General features: G+C 39.4%; 2 protein-coding genes across 5 annotated transcripts in view; both read right to left on the bottom strand.

Moving 5' to 3' along the window:
- The window catches only part of LOC130914509 (clathrin coat assembly protein AP180-like), a 57,812-nt gene extending 57,348 nt beyond the window's left edge, over positions 1 to 464 (bottom strand). The window contains exon 1 of the mRNA XM_057833762.1: positions 158 to 464. The gene's annotated coding sequence lies outside the window, so the exon portion shown is untranslated. The remainder of the gene's footprint in view (positions 1 to 157) is intronic.
- Positions 465 to 7,128: 6,664 nt separating this feature from the next.
- dop1a (DOP1 leucine zipper like protein A) overlaps positions 7,129 to 23,123 on the bottom strand; it is a 52,189-nt gene continuing 36,194 nt past the window's right edge. For all 4 annotated transcript variants that reach the window (XM_057834211.1, XM_057834209.1, XM_057834213.1 and 1 more), the window contains 16 exons: positions 22,818 to 22,943; positions 22,423 to 22,557; positions 21,568 to 21,623; positions 21,387 to 21,491; positions 21,136 to 21,202; positions 20,917 to 21,061; positions 18,607 to 18,686; positions 15,837 to 15,946; positions 14,527 to 14,676; positions 14,146 to 14,207; positions 13,592 to 13,744; positions 13,363 to 13,499; positions 13,201 to 13,256; positions 10,594 to 10,758; positions 9,970 to 10,099; positions 7,129 to 7,715 (listed from right to left, as the gene is read on the bottom strand). In XM_057834211.1, coding sequence (XP_057690194.1) covers positions 7,407 to 7,715; positions 9,970 to 10,099; positions 10,594 to 10,758; positions 13,201 to 13,256; positions 13,363 to 13,499; positions 13,592 to 13,744; positions 14,146 to 14,207; positions 14,527 to 14,676; positions 15,837 to 15,946; positions 18,607 to 18,686; positions 20,917 to 21,061; positions 21,136 to 21,202; positions 21,387 to 21,491; positions 21,568 to 21,623; positions 22,423 to 22,557; positions 22,818 to 22,943 — 1,986 coding nt within the window. In that variant the 3' untranslated portion in view covers positions 7,129 to 7,406. The remainder of the gene's footprint in view (positions 7,716 to 9,969; positions 10,100 to 10,593; positions 10,759 to 13,200; positions 13,257 to 13,362; positions 13,500 to 13,591; positions 13,745 to 14,145; positions 14,208 to 14,526; positions 14,677 to 15,836; positions 15,947 to 18,606; positions 18,687 to 20,916; positions 21,062 to 21,135; positions 21,203 to 21,386; positions 21,492 to 21,567; positions 21,624 to 22,422; positions 22,558 to 22,817; positions 22,944 to 23,123) is intronic.

Raw genomic sequence — 23,123 nt, 5'->3', positions numbered from 1 at the left:
CCCTCCAAGCCACACACAATTCTATTACATAACAATGGTGGAAGTGAGAGATCAGTTCATATGCGTCTTTGTAAATATTATAATAAAAACAATAATTTTTCTCAGTACGATGTAAAGGACTATTTCAAGAGTGTGGATATCCAAACGAAAAGATCACCTTCAATCGCCGCGTTAATTTTCAGCTCGTGCGACAAAATGCTCCTCTCGGAATGATGCTCTTGAAGCCCCCCCGCCTCCTTTCAATCTTCCAGCCCCGGCCTCCTGCTTAATCCTCGCAGCAGTTCTTATTTGAGCGGAGGAACATCAGGTCCAGGCTGGCAGCACCCCCCCATCCAGAGCATCGCTTTTTCTGTTCCTCCTCTTCCCCTGAACGCTTCCTGTGTGTTGCGACCCCTCCCCGCTAACAAGGGGGAAGCACGCTTCAAAAAGTAGGAATGTGACGGCGTCTTTTTTTTGTATTGATTTCCGCTTCGGTTTTCTTATATATTTATTTTATCATTTGTTGCCACGCCCCGCCCTTTCGTCGAGTCACGTGATAGTGCCGTGCCAATGCCAACACTGCTGATGCCTCTTTCTCTCATCGCGAGAACTGCTATTAACGAGGAGGACTGCAAGGGCGTTAAGGGTTAATGAAGCTACATGACAAGCAGGCTTGATACTGGTCATATGAAGGTCACAGGAGACATTCCATGACCCCTGGCAACCTCCTCCATTACTAAATAGCATTTACCCCTGTCCGTGGTGCTGATGTTGTACATGCTACTGTGCTTGTCCACTGTGGCTGGTGGTTTTGCAGGAATTTACATGAAAGCTGTGTAGTTTAGTAATGTAATTATAAATTATTTTCTGTAAATAAATCATCGATATCTACCTCATACTGTATCGCTTAATTGTTGTTTTTTTCCGTTACTGTTGCATTTTACCCAACATTTTAGATAATAATCGATCCAAACAAAGAAAAATTGAAAAGAAAAACGTTTAAAGGGGTAAATTTATGAAAATAAAAATTTCAACCACTCCTCGATGTCTGCGATTTCTGCATCACGACCCTTGTTATATTACCATGTTTCACCCATAAAATCCCCCAAAAATCCGGCTGTGGCCATTCACAGCTGTGTCTTGACACTCAGTGATACATGCTACATGGAGTTTTTGGATCGAAAAGAAGTAAGTACGCGATAATATCTCGTTAAAATCATGGCGTCTTTAATTCTGCTCTCTAATGCTCTCGCCTCCAGTTAGGGTTTTGCTGCTTAAAAAAAGGAAAGAAAAAAAATATATATATATATATGTCCATATATAAAAAACAAAAATAATAAAAATTTACAATAAAATTTAAAAATTAAAAATTCCCTCCTGTTTACAATTTTTCTCCCCCCAGAAAATGGAAATTTTAATCATTGGAAGGATTAAAATCACACGTGCATATAGGACAATTTTGAAATTTGGCCAAAGTGGGGGTCTTGCAACGGAAGTCACCTGAGTGTTTTCCGCCATATATATATATATATATATATATATATATATATATATATATTTATATACTGTATATACTGTATACACACACATAGATACATACAGTAAAAGGCGAAAGATTTTTTTGTTCATTGTCTCCAACTCTGTCTGCTTGGCGATCTAAATACAGTGAATATCTCTAACCATCAAACCCGTCCACTACTAGCAAGTTTAACGATAGCCAAAAAAACAATATTGTTGAATTGGAAAAACAAACAAAACATTAGCATTAACCAATGGCTAAATCTAATCATTGAATATATAACATTAGAGAAAATATCTGCCAAACAGACAAATAAAATGGACATATACGAACAACAGTGGGAAACGATCGCAAGAATGATGAACATAGAATAAGGATTCTCTCTCGCCTGCGAAGGAATGTCACAAAAATAATAAAAATGTATACATAAATTGATGTATGCGGGGTGTCCAGGGAAGTTGTATGCATCCTTTTGCAGCTGGAAACTGGACATGTTTAAATTCGAACTGTTTTATACACTCCCAGCAGCATGTAATAAATAATTTTTCTTCCTTCACAGTTTAGTCGTTCAATGGGTTTAATGTAAAAAGAAACCCATAGACAATTTGGCTTCCAGCTGCTGGGGAACGTATGCAACTTTTTTGGAACACCCTATATATTACTTATCAGACTTGGAACAATTAAGGAACTATGTTTAAATAATACACTTCACTGGTCCTTGGCACACATCTAATGGTGCTTGATAAACCTCTTCTTCTGTCAGCTTTACAAGTGGAGTTTGTTGGCGTCCTGCCCTGGGCCGTCCCGTCGCCAGTCTTGGCCCCCGGGATTTTCGGCCGGGGCTTGTCTGGTTGCGTCTGGCTGTGCGGGGGTCCCGTCGGGCGCGCGCTGGTGTCGTGGGCAGGTGGGGGTGCCGCGCGGGTGCCGGTCCGGGGCCGCGGCCTTTCCCCGGTCGGCTGGGGTGGGGTGGAGTTGGGGCGGGGCTTGTATGCGGCGGCCACGGTTCCCTCCCGGGTCCGCCCGGCCGGAGCTGCGTCTCCCTGTACCGGGTGCCGGGGAGTTGCCCTCTGGTGGGGGGTGCGCTTCCGTCCCCTTTGTCTGTCCCCGGCTCCGTCCCCCTCTCTGGGCCGCGGTGGCTGCCGCTGCCCCCCTGCCGGCGGGGCCATCGACGGGGCCTCTTGGGGCCCGCGGGGTTTTGGGTGGGGCTTGTTGTCCCTTGCCGGTGGGGTAGACGGGGTGGGGGGTTGGGGTTCCAATCTTGCATCGCCCCGTGGCAGTTCCAGGGCGTTCTCCTGCCTCCGCCTTCCCCTCTTCTCTGACTGGACATCCGCCCTGCGCTCTGTCGCGGGTCGCTGGCTGGGCGCCGGTGTATCGGCGGGGTGTTGCCTGCACCGGCGGGGGGCCCTGCCCTGCCTTGGGCTTAGTGGGCCGCTGGGGTTCCCGTGGCGTGCCGTGCCGGCTGGGGGGCTCCGGCTGCGGCTCGTGGCCCGGGTGGGCGGGCGGGGTTGGGGGTAGACATGGGGTTGGTGGTGTGTCCCCTCCTGCCATCCCTGAAGGCTGGTTGATGGGTGCGCGGGTATCCCGGGGGGGGTTCCTTTGCTGGGCTGCGGGAGGAGGGATGGGCTGCGCTTGACCCCCCGAAACCCCTGCCCATGGGCTGGGCTGGGCTGGCTGGCTGGGGGCCGTGGCCCTGGGTTGGCTCCCGCGCGGCTTCTCCGCCCGTCTACGTGGCTGTCGCGAGTCCAGTGGGGCTCGCGTGCTGCTGGATGCGGTAGGGTATGCTCGGGTTGGGGGTCCTGGTGCCGGGATTGGCGATGGGGCGGCGTAGGGTTGGTCGCCAACGGGCTTACATTCATAACAGTTTCACATGATTACTGGGTTCTAGATCACAGAACTGATTTGTGTACACTCTACCTCTTTCAATCACTTAGTTTACAGACACCCCCACCCCTCTCTTTCACTGGCCAATAGGCCCCCACATGGTGTAAACCGGAAATACATCTCGCTGACGATGGCACCAGCATATTAATAATTAGTCTAGATGTTCTATGTATTTCTTGTTGTTGTTTGTGTATGTGTTTCTTTTCTTTCTTCTCTTGTGTTGCTATTCTTCTGTCCCCCCATAATCCCTTCCTGTTCGCTGATTTGTCATAATAAAAAGGTATTTTGAATGATCACAATGGGAGTATATCAGACTCTCAATGTGAAACATTAAAACTGTTCAGACAACCCGGGCACTTAGACTTCCATTCTCTGTGTCAAACAGCTGAACAGGACAGGTTAAAAAAACCCAAAACAAAACAAAAAAACCACATAGCTACATACAGTGAGGAGCAGAAGTCTTTGCACCCCTTGTGATCTTGCAAGTTCACCCACTTACAAAAAAGGTAGAGGTCGGAAATTTCGATCATTAATGCATTTCCATTTAACATAATCTTAAAAAAATCACTCACTCACGTTGAATGATTTTTCAATCATTTATTTGTAATTTACCTGGGTACTTAAGTATTTGTACTCCTGAGAAAATCAGTGCAAGTATTTAGTGCAGAAGCCTTTGTTTGCAATTACAGGGATTTGGGCCCATTCCTCCACACGAATCTTCTCTAGATCTGTCAGGTTTCTGCTCCAACCAGAGATTTTCTATTAGATTGAGGTCTGGAGACTGGCTAGGATACTCCAGAACCTTGATATGCTTTTTACGCAGCCACTCCTTGGTCAACTTGGCTGTGTGCTTCGGATCGTTGTCATGTTGGAAGATCCAGTCACGACTCATCTTCAAGTGTCTGACTGAGGGAAGGAGGTTGTGGCTCCTGTGTGGTGATACATTTCACCATTCTTCCTCTGCTTTATACAGTACAGTCGTCCTGTCCCCTTAGCAGAAAAGCAGACCCAAAGCATGAGGTTTCCACCCCCATACTTCAGAGTGGGGATGGTATTCTTGAGATTGTACTCATCCTTCTTTTTCCTCCACACATAACAAGTAAAGTTTGCACAAAAAAACAACAACAAAAAAAACAAGTAAAGTTTGCACCAAAAAGTTGTACTTTGATCTCATCTGATCACATGACTTCCCTCTATGACCCCTCAGCATCATTCAGATGGTCCCTGGCAAACTTCAGATGGGCCTTCACATGTACTGGCTTAAAACAGGGCAACCTTCAGAACAATGCATGATTTTAAACCATTGCACTGGTCATTGACCAGCTCCTGTCATGTAGTTCCAGGCTGAGCCCTCACTTTTCTCATCATCAGTGATGCCCCACAAGGAGAGATTTTACATGGAGCCCCAGTCCGAGGTAGATTATCAGTCATGTTTCGCCTTTTCCATTTTCTGACAAATGCTGCAACTGTTGATTTATTCTCACCAAGCTGCATTACAATTGTCCCATAGCCTTTTCCAGCTTTGTGGAGCTCAACAATTTTTTCTTTGGTGTCTTTTAAAAGCTCTCTGGTCTTTCCCATGGTAGCAGTTGGATTATGACTAACTGTGGGGTGCACAGGTAACAATAAAGAGCTCAAACGTGTGGTGGGTGGATAGTTAATCATGGGGTAAAGGTGGACTTTTTTATAAGGTTGACTGCCAACTCTTTGAGTGTAATAATTATTGCCGATTCTCAGGGATACAAAAACTTATGAACCCCAGTAAATTACAAATAATTAAAAAAAAAAAAAAAAAACATACATGTGATTTTTTTTTAGATTGTCTCTATGAGTGGAAATCCATCTATGACTGAAATTTCAGACCCCTACCTATTTTCTAAGTGGATGAACTTGCAAAATCACAATGGGTGCAAATACTTCTGCTCCTCATTGCCTATCGTAAGGAAGCAGAGACACACCGCTAACATACAATTTTTTTAATAGTGTGATGGATGAAGTTAATTGCCTGGCACCACCAGACTATTCTCCCAGTATTTTTCAAACACTGTGAGAAGAGTCTGGGACCCATCTCCTTATTGGCCTCTCGAGCCAGAACGAAATCATCTGTACAATCAGATTCGTTTATTTGCAGACAACACAGATGGCGAACAGGAGAGCCGAGAATACCGTATTGGCCCGAATATAAGACGGCCCTGATTATAAGACGTCCCCCTCTTTTTCAAGACTCAAGTTTGAAAAAAAGACTTTTTGAACACCAAATTAATTTTTATACAGAAAATAATTACATCTGAAACAAATGATTACAATATATTTGATAGAAAAAGCATATTATTTTGCCTAATTCAAATCTTAATATCTGAACATTTAAATGTTGTATGTAATGTAAAAAATGTAAAGTTGTAAACTAAAGTGCAATTATATTCATAAATGAATGGCTTCTGGTTTTTGAAATGTAAATAAACCAATCTATTGTGATAAAACAGCAAAATTGCAATAACTGCATTAACCATCAAAGTGAGGTCTAACTGTAACTGTAGTCTTGAAACAAATCTGAATAAGGAAAAACACTGCAATAAAATAATGCAAACTGGTTAAACTTGAGAGTAGCTGAGATCTGTCATGACAGAACATTATTCCTCAAGTTCAGCATTCGCTTAATTGATATCTGGTGTCGTGAATGGTTATAATGTCTAGAACCCGAATATAAGACGACTCCCACTTTTTCAGTCTTATTTCAATGCAAAATACACCATCTTATATTCGGGCCAATACGGTATGTTCCAATCAACGGTAAATTTAGTTTTAAATGACCAAAAACACATCGAGTCGCTAAAACCTACAGTCTGTCTCGCACTAGCCACGTTGAATAAACTTCTCGGTTCTCCGCTCTCCTCGTATGTTTATTCCCTCGCGCTGGAGTTTGTCGCTTTATCAACAGCACGTCTGCCCGTCGCTGATTGGTCCACTCCACTGTCTGTTTGCTCTGTCTTGCTCCGCATTGGGAATTTGATCCGCCGAAAGGTCGCCAAACTCTATAGCTGGAACAGCGATGAGTCTGGTGTACCAGGCAATAAAGTTAACACTATACTGTACTATGCTGGTGAGTTTACATTTACAGTTTGTGATATACTGATAAAATTTGTTGGTCTATTCGTAACTTAATGGCTTTGGGCCAGTACTCGTTTTGTTTGACCCCTAAAAAGCACTTAGACCCTTTAGGTCATCAGGAACTGGTCTGCAGGGTGTTCTAAGAACAAAAACCACGCAGGGTGAAGTGGCATCAAGTTATTTTCCCCCTCACTTCCTGAAAAAATACCTGAAGTGTGCTCAGTTAGCTGATTTAAACCATGGCTAAACACGTTATCGTTTCCTACTGCGAATTCATAACTGGCCCCATTGTTCAAATACCTACTTGTATGACTTGTAGTTTTCATCTATTCATTGGTTTCATTTCTGTGTCCTGTTTTGTTTTTGCTTCTGTTGTACTAATTTCATGTGACATTTATGTCTAATTTTGTTATTTTTATCGTTTTGCTGATTTCCATGTGATGTAAAGCAATTTTAATTGAATTGTGTTAAATTGTGAAATACAAATAATTTTGGCTTCCCTTGCCTAGTGTAAAGTTGCAATTCGAAATGTTGAAATTATTTCTGGGTCATGTCAATGATCAGTTTTTCCCTCTACACAATTAAACAACTGAGGGAACGTCCATAGAAGTCAAAGAACAGCAACATCCGCTGTGAGACTCTTTCTGTTAGAAATCTTTATTAAGTCTCACCGATATGGAATGACACAACACCTTTCCTTGTCCTAGTTCTAGGACTAACATGGAATATTAAAATGTAGCCATCAAGGCTTCTCCTTGTACAAATAATTAAAATGAAACAGCTTTTGAAATGTAAAATAACTATAAATACAAAAAAAAAATGTACAAATTATTTTCCCTTAATTGTATTCCCTCATTGCTGCTATACAAGTTGAGGTTTTTCACTAGTGCTGATCAGAATGTGTGAACCCTCTGTGTCCTCACGTCTTGATAAGACCTTCCAGAAAATCTTTCTCTACCAGTTCCTCAATGTTCTGTCGAGCTCGACTCCAAAACACTTTCTGGCTTTCCAGTTTGTGGCCATCCTTTTGGGCAGGAAGGGAGCCAACTGCATGGTTGTGAGCGAAAGCAGGGCATGAGCGGCTGCTGGCTTTACTGTTAAACACCTGACTGAGGAGGTTGAAGAAAGGAAGTAGCTGCTCCATGCTGCGGATTACATAAAGGGTTAGCGTCAGGTGTCCTGGCTCCCAGGAAAGGGTCCGAGTGATGCAATCATCTTCTTGATTTTTCTGTGGAGAAAATGTTGTCAAGAACACTGATTACAGAGTAGAACTCGGTAGAGGTCAAATAAATGTCCCCGACTGTGGCGGAATAGTCTTACTCTTCAACTATTATACTTTACAAACCCTTAGTGCACACACACACACACACACACAAATTCGTCCATGCCATTACTTCACAAAAAAAGCCTAGATTCAATGACGTAGGTTTTGGTAACAAAAAGTGTATATGGCATTGATTTTTTTTAAGCTAAGGTAACATATACAGTGTATCACAAATGCACACCCCTCGCATTTCTGCAGATATTTAAGTATACAGTATCACTTCATGGGAAAACACTGGCAAAATGACACTTTGACGCAATGAAACGTAGTCTGTGTGAAGCTTATATAATAGTTAATTTATTTTCCCCTCAAAATAACTCAAAATATAGCCATTGATATCTAAACCCCTGGCAACAAAAGTGAGTACACCCCTATGAAAAAACGAACATCCCTAAATGTCCATATTGAGTACTGCTTGTCATTTTCCCTACAAAATGTCATGTGACTCGTAACAGGAGTGCTGTCAGCATTGCTGCAGAGATTGAAGAGGTGGGGGGTCAGCCTGTTAGTGCTCAGACCATACGCCGCACTCTACATCAAATTGGTGTGCATGGCTGTCACCCCAGGAGGAAGCCTCTTTTGAAGACGGTACACAAGAAAGTTTGCAAACAGTTTGCTGAAGACATGTCAACAAAGCACATGGATTACTGGAACCTGTCCTATGGTCTGATTAGACGGGCGGGCTTTAAGTAATATGTGCATTTTTACGTAATTTCAACACTTTTAAAGTACAATGAGTCTCTAAAAACTTTTTTTAATAACTTATATAATTTAAATTAAATAATAAATATCAAATCATATTAAAATAGTTATTTTAATATTTTGTTGTGTCCACTGATAGATTCACTCCATGTTTAAAATGTTTCCTCTTATTTCGTTTTTTTGTGGAAAATATACACACAAGTTTCAGCCGGAAAAGACTGTTGTACTTACGGTTTTAAACCAGGAGGTGAGTGTTCGCATTTTAGAGCGAATAAGAAATGACCCGTCTGTGCTGTAATGCAAGACGGACGTTCTTAAAAGTATTTTTTTCTTGTTTTCTTGTGAGAAAAAGTATAATTTGACTGTATATATTAGTGGTTTGCTTTATTTTAGGATGATTGTGATGTGTACTGTGTGTTAATATTGGTCAGAAAATTTTTTATCGTAATGAATGTTTATGTATGACTGCAGATGTGTTCGTAATGGCGAGCGGACGACGAGTGAATGCTAGTGTCTAAAATGCAGAAGTTAAATGTTTTGTCACAAAAACTTGCATTTATTATTATAAATGTATAATAATTCACATTTTAGAGCGAATATGAAATGAGCTGTCTGTGTGCAGCAATGCGAGACGGACGTTGTTATTTTTTTCTTGTTTCAGCTGTACAAGAAAAATGAAAATAAAATTAAATGTGCAGCAACAGACTGAAGCATTTAATCTCTGCACCACGCTAAAGATGCATAGCTATTATTTCAACCGACTGCCACACGCATCATCAGACTTTTGCGTTCCCCACTGTCGCACGTGTCCTGAAATTTGAATGTCGCCTGATCATTGGCTTGCCAAAGGAAAAAATGTGAGCGCCCCTTACTGGTTGCTCTTTTTATGGCTCCCCCTGTGGCCCTTACGCACACCACGTTTACCCCGAGGTCCTAGTGCCCTTCCCATTACATAACAAATTTTTTCTTTCTTTTTTTTTAACAATTGAAGATTTGTCTGCGAGCCAGATGCAGCCGTCAAAAGAGCCATACCTGGCTCGCGAGCCATAGGTTCCTGACCCCTGTTTTACACAGTTGTACTTATGTGTCTGGGAGTGTTCTTAGATAGGTTTGATCTCTGTAGGCCTCAATTTAGTTAACTCAAAAAAAAATATACCAGAAAAAATGCCAATTTTCACTTTTTCACCCAAGCTACAACAGGCCAAACTGCTCAATAAATCAATCCAGCATACATACAAAATCATGGGGAAGCCCACATTTCAAGGTTTCTATGTGTCAATTTAACAAACCTTGGCCCCAAAAAATCCAACACACATAGTGCACATACTGCTAGTGATACAATAAAAACACATTCCTGCTTCACTTCGGACATTTACTCAGACAATAGCAAACTCCATTTACTGGTTTGCAAAACACTCATTCAACAAGTTCATGTAAAAAGGTGAGGATGTTGTACCTTAGCTCGTTTCCTCAGCAGTTTAGCTAGTCGAACCACATAGGGTTTAAACTCCCGCTGATGAGTCCCTTGGCGTCTGACCTCCATTCCAGAATCATCTGAAGCTTCAGGGATAAAGGCCCAACGGTACCTGGGTCAAATAAAGTCAGCAACACAATGAAAATATAATAGTGGAAGAAGGTTGGGTTCTTAAGTGACAAAAAATACTGTTGGTGTTGAATTTGTTTAAGTAAATTCTGAACTTTCAATAGGTCACATTTACCCAAAGAAGATGTTGGTAATTTCATTTCACATTGTATTCTTATTCACTTCTTTCATTTAATATTTTAAAGCATTGGCTCTCAACCTTTGTCAGTCTGGGACCTCAACTTTTTTATTGCAACAATATCATGTATGAGGATGACAACTACATGTACACAATTGTAAATCTGGGCAGAGGCCTTAACTACTGCTACTACTGCTATAAGCAATCCAGAATGGCAGCACGACTCACTTTATGATCCCAACCCACAAGGTGAGAGTCACCGCTGAATAATCTCGAATGTGGAGGCCATTTGTGATTGTTTTCCCAACTCTTAAAAGTCTGTAAAACTTATTATACTAAGAGGCTACCAAAGTACTGACATTTGGAACTGAGGCAAGCTTTCAGGCGGCAGGGCCAGGGCCAAGTCCAGAAGTTTGCAGGCTGACAGATACAGGTTGAGCCAGCGTTGGCTGTTGTAGGATGTTGAAAATCCATTTCCTCCGGAATAAGTGGTTTCCAATCCAGCCACAGATGGCCCAGATGTCCTGAAGATGGTCAGAAAGGGTTAGTCATCAGGTATTATTGTATTACAGTCAAACCTCAGTTCACAAATATATCGTTTTAGGGAGAAAAAAAAACCCACTGCATTTGCGTTGATGATCTGGCACCGGCTAAGTGGAAATGCAACTTTATTTTGTGGATGAAACAGATTTATTAAAGAGGCAATAAAGTGATTTTCCAAATAAATGAGAGTGGCAAACGGGAGGTTTTGAAATTGATCGCGTTGTGACATCACACTTTAGTAAGCAAGTGCCCACCCTCTTTGTTATTCCTCCATGTCCATTTATCTTGGGAGCACTACACTAGCGCTGAGAAAAGCTGAAAAGAGGTTGTCATTTCCTGGTTCTTATATGTGCTGCATTAAGCATTCAGTATAAAAATAAAGCATTATTTAATTCATGACCTTGACTAGAAATATCAAAGCATTTTGGAACGAGGAATTGCTAGCGAAATCTTGCCTCCATAGTCCGTACTACAATATGCCACTCTGCACGCACAAGCTAAAGCAGGAGTGTCAGATGAGTGATTTTTTTTTTGTGTGTGTAATTGTGAAATAGCAAAGCTTGCGGTAATTGAAGAATGAAGAACAATTGTAATCTGCCTGTCCATGATGCGTCAAAGTCACCACTCACATTGTCAACAGCCACGAGTTTCCCACTGAAGTCAAAGTAGGGCTGCAGCTATCGATTATTTTAGTAATCGATTAATCTATCAACTAGATAGTTCAAATAATCGAGTAATCGATATAGAAACATCTAATGCGTTTCAGAATCTATTTTAGGAGTTGTAAAAAAAAAAAAAAAAAAAAAAAGTGAACAAGGGATCAACATGTGCGGACGTCCAAAAGACCAGTTTAATGCCAGCAAGGTGAAGCCATTCACCTTCATATGCAGTAAACATTTTGTTGGGGGCCTTGGTCCTACAGATGACAATGCTGATCCATTGCCTGCCACAGCCTGCCCCAAAGAGGTAAGCCATTTTGACATTTTTACTTATTTTTTAGTGTGGCGTTTTGCCGTGCCCCTTCTGTCTGACAATGAATGACCTGAAAAAAATTCCACTGCCACTTTTGTTACCTTTTTTGTTGTAAAAAAAAACAACTTTAGCAAGGACAAAGTGTTAATAAATTGTTAAATCAAGATTTTTTATTAATGAAAAAATTAAAAGTGTTTGTTGGCTGTCACTGGGGAGCATTTGCAATTGCTACATAAAAATAACAATATAAAATACTAGTGATGCACGATAATACATTTTTCAACCGATATCGATAACCGATAATTTCCTGCCACTTCCACCCGATAACCGATAATGTCACGCCAATAATTCTATTCAAATATGTAAAATTTTTAAGTATACAAAGATCAAATGTTACTGTGCAAAAATGTAATTTAGTGCTATTTTTTTACACAACAAATGTGAACAAGTAGTAAATTCCAACAACTAAACAATGGCAATGACGTTGTGTAATGGTAAGCTTTTGGCAACAATTACTTAGAGAGTAAACACCCAAGTTGCACAAAAATGCCTATAAAAGTAAGCCATTCTTAACATATATCACATTACTACACTGCAAAAACACCTCCTTAAAACTAGCAGAATTGGACAAAACTGTTGATTGCGCATATTTGGAGGCTAAATCAAGTATATAATTATCGGATTGCATTATCGGTTGAATTTCGCGTTATCTGGATTATCTGTGTGACGTCATAATTGCCATTATCGGCCGATAATTATCGGTGACCGATATTATCGTGCATCTCTATAAAATACCCCAAGAACGGTCAGAGACGTAAGAAAACCAGAGGATATAATATGTAAGAAAAACAGGGCATATGATGGTAAAGGATAGCTTGTTGAAACAGGAGAATGTCATTGTCAGTGGTGTAAGGCAATGCACGCAAGAAAAAGGTATCGATAAAAAAACTACCTCTGGATCAGTTTGGCTCTTTTTCCCGTCTTTTTCAGCCCTCAACACTCAAGCCATCTCTTTAACTGAACATTTGTATGTTGTTCCACATCTTTACCAGTGAATTTGGCACCTGGGACATCATTTTCAGACATATTTGGTAGGTTTAGCTAAGTAACCATCTTGTTCGTACACTATTTACATGGACAAACGCTAGCTTGACCCACCCTAGCAACAGTTGCTAACGTCATGAATATTAATGAGAAAAGGTGACGCGATTCAACTTTTGCAGAAACCAAAGCCAAGAACCAACTACATAGTTAAAAAAAAAAAAAAGATATTCTGGGCACTTTCAACGCAAACTGTCGTGAAAAGCTGGTAAAATGGCATCCGAGTCTATTAAAAAAAACAAAAAACTAGACTTTAGTGCCATTTTAAGAAAAAATGCTTTGTGAAGTCTCTCACAAATAATTAATTCGGGTTCCACTATATTCAGCCTGACAAGTAGCAACTAATGTACCTTGATATGTCTTCATCTGCTGTCAGCTCTTGCTCCATCAACAAAAACACCTGAACCTAAAACAGAATAAGTGTTTGGGTCATGAAAAGGACAACAGACAAAGCTTATGAACAATAATGTTTGTGAGAAATATAATCCTTCGGGACAGTTTCGAGAGCTCACCAGTTCAGTGATCATTGTGGGCCATAATGAAGTAAGGTGTTGAGGCGACATGCGCAGCAACAGCACCCTGAAGAACAGGAACACCTGAGCATGGAGGATGGGTACCTGAGGCAGACGCAGGCTCTCCACTAGACGTTCTACGAGAACACAATGAGATATGCAAATTAACAAAATACAAATGTAACAAGAAAACACAATCAAGAATTGCTGAACTACAAGTCTTCTTTACCTTGTATGTCAGGGAGGTATTTTTGGTACTGGTCCACTTCACTGCTGTAGATCGTAAAGGCCAGGCGTTTGAGCAACATGGCTCTCTGCTCCAGCTCAGCATCTCTGTTTGTGAACAGACTGAGGGAGCTGCTCTGGGCGACAGCCACACGGGCTGGGAGGGACGTAGACAGACACATGTCAATGTATACAATTTTCATTATACCATCAATTTTGAAACAAAGTTCATTCATTTAACCAACACAAAAATGTTTGCTGATAGCTTTTGCTTTTACTGTGTTAAGATTTCATATGAAACAACGAGCACATTCATTTTTGTAAATAAAGCAATCCTAAAAGACAAAGTGCCTACATAAAACCTGACATTTACAAATATTGTAAAGATTTGCAAAGAAAAAAAACCTGAATATATTTATTAGATGCAGGTTTTTACTCAGATTTAAACTAATGTAAAACAATCATAACCTTGTGAATGCCAGTTAGGTACAAGTTGAGTTGTTAAGTTTAAGATGTATTTTATATGTGTATACTGGCACATAATAAAAGAAAGCATACTCATAAGGTCTCTGAATGTGGTCTTGTCGTGTGTCATCAAATGGTCAATGATTGCCCTCCAACTGAAAAATACACAAATAATAGAAACTTTCAGAAATAGAAAATAGAAAATTCAGAATCACATGTCACTTCACTTGTATCTCTTTTCTGATACTGTTTTTTTTAATACTTCATATGTGCGTTTGTAACACAAAAACTTGAAGTAGCCATTATCATTAATTCAACATTGTTTCCAGTGATAAATTCAGAGCAAGACAAAACAAAACAAAAACATGTACATTTGAATCATTACAGTACACAAACAATGTCAAATGGTCCCAATCAAAAACAGGAATGTTAACCAAACTATACTAGTCTAGACTGACTGACTCTCTTACTCACTGGCTGACACAGGATGAATCCATCTGGAAGAAGGTATGGTCCATGAAGAGGTCAAAGGCCTCCTTCTTCCAGGCCCGGCGTGTGTACTGGTAGCCGCTTAGACTGCTCAACAGCTGGATACACGCCCGGTAACTCGGGGCATTGTGAGCACTAACAAGGTGATCCCGATAAAAAAGATTAAAAAAAACTTTTACTTTCATTGGTCATATTATGAACAGTTTTGACATTTCATCTGGACGATGTTTTATCCAGTTAAACATGACTGACTAGTCATTATGTACAACACTCTCATATATTTTGAATAAACTGTATTATATAATAATTCAAGTTATGTCCATACATTAAATGCAGAGGTAGGTAGTAAAGCGTACTCCATTACATTTACTTGAGTAACATTTTGAGAAAAATGTACGTCTAAGAGTAGTTTAACTAAGCCATACTTTTTACTTTTACTTGAGTAGAATTGTGAACAACAAACGCTACTCTTACTCCGCTACTTTGGGCTACACTACTTACATTTTTCCTCTTTATTCTACATTTTAGATTGTACTTTTTTTGGGGCCAAAGATGCCAACAGTGGCTCAACCAATTTCACCAATGAGACGTCACAACAATATTCATATGACTCCATTATAACAATCAGACTTGCCGTTCTATGATCACGCCGAACTGTTCAATCAAGTGGCGTCTTCAAAGCGCCGCAGCATAAAGTGCCGCCGTCAACATGTCTCGAAAACGCGGATTTTAATCTCTCTTCCAATTTTTATTTGACACCCTTTGACCACAGAAAACTGGAGATATGATCCTTTTAGTTTCTAAATAAGAAATATGTTTTCTCCACTAGAGGACACTCATGCCCTTTGGATGAATAATGCTTAATTTCTGTAGATTTTTTTTCTCTTGCCGGAATTTAATGTTTTTTTTTTTTTTTTTTGTATTTCTTTGGCTGAAGGTTGTTATGTAATACGGTATAGTACACAATAATAATAGATAACTTTGCGCTGAGAAAAGAATACCATAGTTTAAAAAAAAACAAACAAATCAAACATCTCAACCAGTTACTAACAATGTTACTCATTACTTGAATATTCTTTTCACCAAATACTTTTTTACTTGGACTTGAGTACATTTTTGGGTGACTACTTTTACTTTTGTGATATTATTTTGAAGTAATGCTACTCTCACTTAATTTTTGGCTATTCTACCTACCTCTGATTAAATGAAAATAGTGATTCAATGTAGTACGCAAAAACATCCTACAATTATAAGTTATACAAAATATTAACACACACTAACAGACTTCTACTCACCTGTGGTTGCGTAAGTAGGGAACAACATAGTGCATTATATTAACCAGCAGTGGTATGACTCGCTCCTTCTCATCACTGTAGAATACCATGTCAAGCAAGTGAGCCAGCACCTGCAAAAACCAGAATGCATTTCTATCAGACTGCACAAATACAGTAGCCTACCTGTATTCTGAACTCTGCAGAATGGAGACAATCATCCTAAAAATCATTTGATCTACACATTCAGCTGATTTAAATCACTGTCTAGATAGGCAACATCGCAGTGGCAGCCACCAGTGTTACAAATTGCACTGCAGTATTATCTTGACACAGTGGAATTCGGAGAGTGAGTTAATTTATGTATAAACAGCAGCAGAAAAAAAAAACCAGTGATAAGAAGCTGAACTTGCCGCATTGGCTCTCTATTATAGCCAGATGGATGAGGTTTGATTTGTCAGACTCGCTTCAGAGCACCGAAGAGGTTAGATTTATAGTTCTCTTAGCAATTATTGATGTGTCCCGCGTCTCCAATGTCAGCAAGGGAGGACTCTGGCTTCTTATAATAAATGGTGCTGAATGAAAATGAGGTGGAGGCTATTTATCAGCTCTGAGGATCTCGGTTGTTTAGTTCAGCTAAATTGAACTCTTGTTTTTATTTGTGCAAACGTGGTAATAAAAAAAGTATTTTTATATTATATTATTGATGGACTTATTAAGGTTGTAAGCAACTTTATGAAGCAGCATACAAGCAGAAAATGACTTCTTTCGACAGATATGATACCATTCCAGTATGCAGCTGAACGCACTTATTGCAAAAAGTTGCACAATAGAAAGGATGAATACCATATTAACTAGGACTGTGATTGTCTAAGCTTGGTATGGAAATTCCTATTGGTATAGTTCAGTTGGATTTAATTTAGGATATACTGTATACCTGTACTTGTACTTAAACCATATGAACTGTTTTAAAACATACAGTACAGGCCAAAGGTGTGGACACACATTCTCTTTCATGTGTTTTCTTTATTTTCATGGCTATTTACATTGTATACTCTCACTGACGGTAATAAAACTATGAATGAACCCGTGTGGAATTATGTACTTGGCAAAAACAGGTGAAATAACAAAAACCATGTATACAATATTTAAGTATCTTCAAAGTAGCCACCCTTTGCTATGATTACTTTTTTTGCACAATTTTGCCATTCTCTAAAATGTTTGACTTCACAGGTATGCCTTCTGAGGGTTCATTAGTGAAATTTGTTGCTTCATCAATGGGGTTAGGACCTCCATTGGTGTTGCATTAAATGAGGTCTGTGCAAACCTTTGGCCTGTACTGTATATTTAGATAACATTTTTATTCAACCTTAATGTTCCTGAATTTCCACTTCAGTAGGTGAACCCAAACCTGGGTTTTTCTTTGTGATCCAGTTAAGAAAGAAATAGTGCTCAGGAACAAAGAATGACTTTGATCTCAAGATTGGAAATCATCGGAATCGGGTAAAAAGGATGGGGTTTTTAAATGAAAAAAATATATATATATACATTTTATCTTAATTTTTAAGGGCTAAAAAGTAACACAAAATCCAGAAATACAATGGCATTGCAATAAGAAACAAAAACAAAACAAAACAAAACAAAAAATACATATATATTACACTCAACAACCCTTCCGGAAAAAACAGAGGAGGAACTGTAAAATGTTTGGAACTTTTGTTTTTAAAAAATCCCTTGTATTCTGTCTTAACAAGTTATCTGATAATGTCAAATCACGGTGTTCCAAAACATAGGAGCCAAATTGTCATCTCAGAAGTCAATGTACCTGAGACGTTAACGTGTATCTTAAATTGATTTAAAATATCACTTTGCTAGTGAACATTTTGAGATTTGGTGTGCAAGTATAAATTATATCCCTTTATTTTAGCACCGTGTTAATGTGTTCAAACTGTGAGAAAGGAGAAAAGGAGGAAATGACAGCAAAAATCAAATCTCACTCTCAGATTCATCAACCACAAGACGCACTGAAGTACTGACTGATGATGTGTGTAAACAGCTTTGTGACCCCGAAATGCCATTTCTCTCATTGAGCAGCATTTTACAGTTAAAGTTACTGTCAATAAATATTATGTTTGCACCTTAATGACAGAGCTTGTCATTTATGTTCTGTACATGTGAACATGTACTGTCCTACTTGCACATTTTGTTTTTTGTGCAGCAGTGTTTTACATTTACAACATGTACTTTCAATAGTTATTGTTTACACCTTAATGACAGATCTTGCCAATTATTTAGTGTACATGTGTAAACATTGTACTTGCATGTTTTTTCTTTTTTTTTGTATTTTTATTTTAAGGCAAGAAAATGTCTTGCTAATTTATTTTTATTTAATCAGAATGTACACTGTATTTTTGTTTGGTCAAAAGAAAATCACCTTTACCATCTTCAACCTGCCTTGTACTTGACCGACATTAATAAATGGACCCATGCTTGTATGAAAAAATAACTGTTGACCTTCAAGATTTGTATTTCAGGACCCCTGGTCTACAAGGCGGCTTTATGAGGGGGAATTGCGGTAAGACCACTGCACTGCACTGTACATACCAGATCAAATTATAGGAAGAGAGGAACAACACAAAATATTGCAAGTAAACAGTTTGGCACAGAACAAATATGATGATAAAACTAAAAAGATAGGGATTAGCTAAGAACTAAGAGCCTTAAAAACAACAGTTTTGTAGGGTTGTTGGGGAAGGGGTGGAGGAGCTGAATAGTGGACACACAGATGTTTTACCTCTGCCAGCAGTGTGAGGGCATGAACGCTGTAAACTGATGGGGTAAAGCTGGAGGCCTCCATCACTGTTAGCATTAAATCTACAAAGAAAGCACATAGCCTATAGTAAAAAAGTACTAATAGGCACAGTTGGTTAAAAATGCAATTAATTTCAAGCTTCATATACAGTGTATCACAAAAGTGAGTACACCCCTCGCATTTCTGCAGATATTGAAGTATATCTTTTCATGGGACAACACTGACAAAATGACACTTTGACACAATGAAAAGTAGTCTGTGTACAGCTTAGATAATAGAGTTAATTTATTTTCCCCTAAAAATAACTCAAAATATAGCCATTAATATCTAAACCCCTGGCAACAAAAGTGAGGACACCCCTTAGAAAGTAGTAAACTACATCCCTAAATGTCCAAATTGAGTACTGTTTGTCATTTTCATTTTCCCTCCAAAATGTCATGTGACATGTTACCAGGTCCAGGTGTGCATAGGGAGCAGGTGTGCTCAAATTTGTAGTGCAGCTCTCAAACTCTCTCATACTCTGAAAGTTCCAACATGGCACCACATGGCAAAGAACTCTGAGGATTTTAAAAGATATATTGTTGCGCTACATGAAGATGGCCAAGGCTACAAGAAGATTGCCAATACCCTGAAACTGAGCTGCAGCACAGTGGCTAAGAGCATCCAGCGTTTTAAAAGAGCATGGTCCACTCAGAACAGGCCTCGGGTTGCTCGTCCAAAGAAGCTGAGCGCACGTGTTGAGCTTCACATCCAAATGCTTTCTTTGAAAGATCGTCGCAGGATTGCTGTCAGCATTGCTGCAGAGATTGAAAAGGTGGGGGGTCAGCCTGTTAGTGTTCAGACCATATGCCGCACTCTACATCAAATTAGTGTGCATGGCTGTCACCCCAGGAGGAAGCCTCTTCTGAAGACGGTACAGAAGAAAGCCCACAAACAATTTGCTAAAGACATGTCAACAACGCACATGGATTACTGGAACCATGTCCTATGGTTTGATGAGACGAAGATTAATTTGTTTGGTTCTGATGGTCTCAAGCATGTGTGGCGGCGTGTGTCCTGCCTACAGTCAAGCATGGTGGTGGGAATGTCATGGTCTGGGGCTGCATGAGTGCTGCAGGTGTTGGAGAGTTACATTCTGTTGAGGGAAACATGAACTCCAACATGTACTGTGAAATACTACAGCAGAGCATGATCCCCTCCCTCCAGAAACTGGGTCGCAGGGCAGTGTTCCATAATGATAATGACCCCAAACACACCTCCAAGACGACCACTGCTTTACTAAGGGGCTGAGGGTAAAGGTGATAGACTGGCCAAGCATGTCTCCAGACTTGAAACCAATACAACATCTTTGGGGGATCCTTAAGCGTAAGGCGGAGGTGCGCAAAGTCTCAAATATCCGGCAGCTCCGCAACGTCTTCATGGAGGAGTGGAAGAGCATTCCAGTGGCAACCTGTGAAGCTCTGGTCAACTCCATGCCCAGGAGAGTAAAGGCAGTTCTGGATAAAAGGGGTGGCCGGACACACAAAATATCGGCAGTTGACATGTTGTATTTTAATAATCACAACTAAGGGGTGTACTCACTTTTGTTGCCACGGGTTTAGATATTAAGGGCTATATTTTGAGTTATTTTGAGAGGAAAATAAATTAACTCTATTATATAAGCTGCACACAGACTACTTTTCATTGTGTCAAAGTGTCATTTTGTCAGGGTTGTCCCATGAAAAGATATACTTAAATATCTGCAGAAATGCGAGGGGTGTACTCACTTTTGTGATACACTTTAAGTACCGGTGCGTCAGTGTTTTTGATTATTATCAACTAAATGGTAAAAACAAAATATGTTTTAATTTCAATTGATTTATTCAAAATAGGACATTATACATTGACGATACAGCAAATGCTTTAAACATTCAGTAAATTGATTATGATTTACAGTACTTCCTGGTTTGATCAAAAATGATCATTTTCAGTATTAAGAATTTAAGTAAAAACAGATTTTTTCTAAATGTCTGATTTTGATCAAAGAATCCATTTGCCTTAATGGAGGACAATAGTAATCGGAGAATTGAAACATTGACGTTCTGAGGATTTGGACAATTTGAAGTTGATCAAATTATTTGGATATTATTTCTCATTAGATTGTCGATTAATTGTTGCATCTGGTACCGTATTTTTCAGCCTATAAAGACAATTAAATTATAAAACACACCATTAATGAACAAGTGTATTTTCATACGTACATAAGGCAAACGTGATTATTATTAATTATTATTATAATTATTAGAAACTCACCTTCAACATCTGCGTCAGGGTTAGCTCCATCTACAACTATCTGAGGAGAGGCCTTAACCTCCAGGTTTCTCCTCAGCCATGTTGTTTGCTCCAGAGAGGAACCTGCAATTGTCCCAATGGCCTCCACCACTTTATGCGTTACATCCTAAACACCATTGAAAACATGTTCGAGTCAAATTAAAATGCATAAAGCAAAAATTAGGGAACCAAAGTTGTTACCTGGAGCTCTCGCTGGTCCTTTTTGTTTTCCAGATTGGGATTCTTCAAAATGAATTCATTCAGAACACTAGCCAATGGAGAGAATTATCAGGACAATGTACATCATACAACAGATAAACAAAGTAACATTTTAACAGCCTAATTAATCCCGAAAAACACTGACATACACATTTAGTATTATAAAATGAACTATTTTTTTCATAACCAGAAGGTTTGACAATAATAATGGCAGTGAAGAAAAAGAAACCAACCCAAGTATTAAAAATTGTCCTGGGGCAGGCAAGCCTAACTGCACAGAGTCCTTCAACAGAGCTAACAGAGAAGGCCAGCTGTCAACTAAAGTGGATACAGGGATCCTGTGACAAGATAAAAGCATGTAGTTTGGTTATGCAGTTTTTAGAGGCAGAAAATGTTGACATGTAATGAACTCACCTCTGCACATATGCATAGAAGAACTGCAGCATGCAAACCTCCAAAGAGAGATGTTTCTACAAGGTCACCAGAAATATAATGAAAGAGTAACTTTTGTGAAAAATAACATCAAATATTTAATCTAAATCAGGGGTGCTCATCGTTTTTTGCTCCAAGATCTACTTTTCAGGGAGACAACCTCCCGCGATCTACCTTAACAGCTGGGGGAGGAGGATGGGGAGTTGCATAACCATTTTTTTTTTTTTTTTAAATGCTACGATCTACCCACATTAGCGTTGCGATCGACTGGTAGATTGCGATCGACATAATGAGCACCTCAGATCTAAATGTTGCCCAAAATTTATTGAATGCTCAAAAGCACAGGGGAATGAAAAGTAACAAAGTAACCGGTACTTTATAATTTATTCATATATATATATATATATAATTCATTCATGTATGTTGTAATATTTTTCTCAGTTTTTTTTTTTTTTTTTTCTTCCTTGATGTATCTAAATTATGCTCGTTTTTTTCTTGTCAGATCGATTATTTTGTTTAATTTGAGAAGTTTTGTCTTTCATCAATTAGTAATGCGGTTTCTCAGATTGCTGAACTGGTGGCTAATGCTGCCGCCCATATAAAATTTGTTGTACAACTCGATGAAACACACTTTCTTCTCATATTTCTTTGCTGGAATAATTATAGTTCAGAAGTAAATTACAAGTACAGTACTTAAAAATAGGGAGTTACTTTTCAATCACCCTGCACATTACATTACATAGTTGGGATTGAAATCATTTGACTACTGGCTATGTGTGTGTATCCAAGTGTATACCTGATATTCAAAAGTTTACAAAAAACTTGAACTACATAAACCTTATCCTTTGCAATGGCTGGCGGCTGCTTCAGAACCTCTTTGACTGTGTGCATGACCGTTTCAGTGCGCATGGCACTCACTGACCGAACCAGTTCAACCAGCAGCAGTTGTTCATCACTAGCTACAGGAATCACCTGAATAATTCAAAACAAAAGCAGAGCTCATGTAACTGTCACAAATATACAAAGTAAAAAGAGACATTTTAATGCATTTTGTTGTTTAGATGACTCGAACGGCCTCGAAACTCAAAGTGTAGGTCTTGAATCTTCATGACTTTTTAAGCTTGACTTGGGACTCGACTCGGGACACATCTCTAGACTCGTGACTCGTAAAACAATGACTCCCACCTATACCTCTGAAAATTTGTGCAAGGGGAAAGACATTCATCGCCCACCTTATTTCTGATTGGAGTCTTGATCTGTTTTCTTTGATTCCAGACATATGCAATGGCTGCCATGAAATGAGCACCATGGTTCATGGAGATTGGGCCAAGCAGCTCAAGGATTTGCTGACGAATTTTCTGGAAGTGATATAGAAGTGAGAGATTTACTAAAATCATATCACAATATTAGCACTAGTTTATAATTAAATGTTGTTAGGTGACAATTTTTAATTGGGTGGTAAATGAGATGTAAGGTACAATGCTTTTGTACTGGAGGGCGACTGCGTTCTACTCAGAGCAGAAAATAAAGACAATAAC

Source organism: Corythoichthys intestinalis, chromosome 4 (assembly GCF_030265065.1).
Source record: "Corythoichthys intestinalis isolate RoL2023-P3 chromosome 4, ASM3026506v1, whole genome shotgun sequence".
Lineage (NCBI taxonomy): Eukaryota > Metazoa > Chordata > Actinopteri > Syngnathiformes > Syngnathidae > Corythoichthys > Corythoichthys intestinalis.
This window is presented reverse-complemented; position numbering and strand designations above follow the sequence as displayed.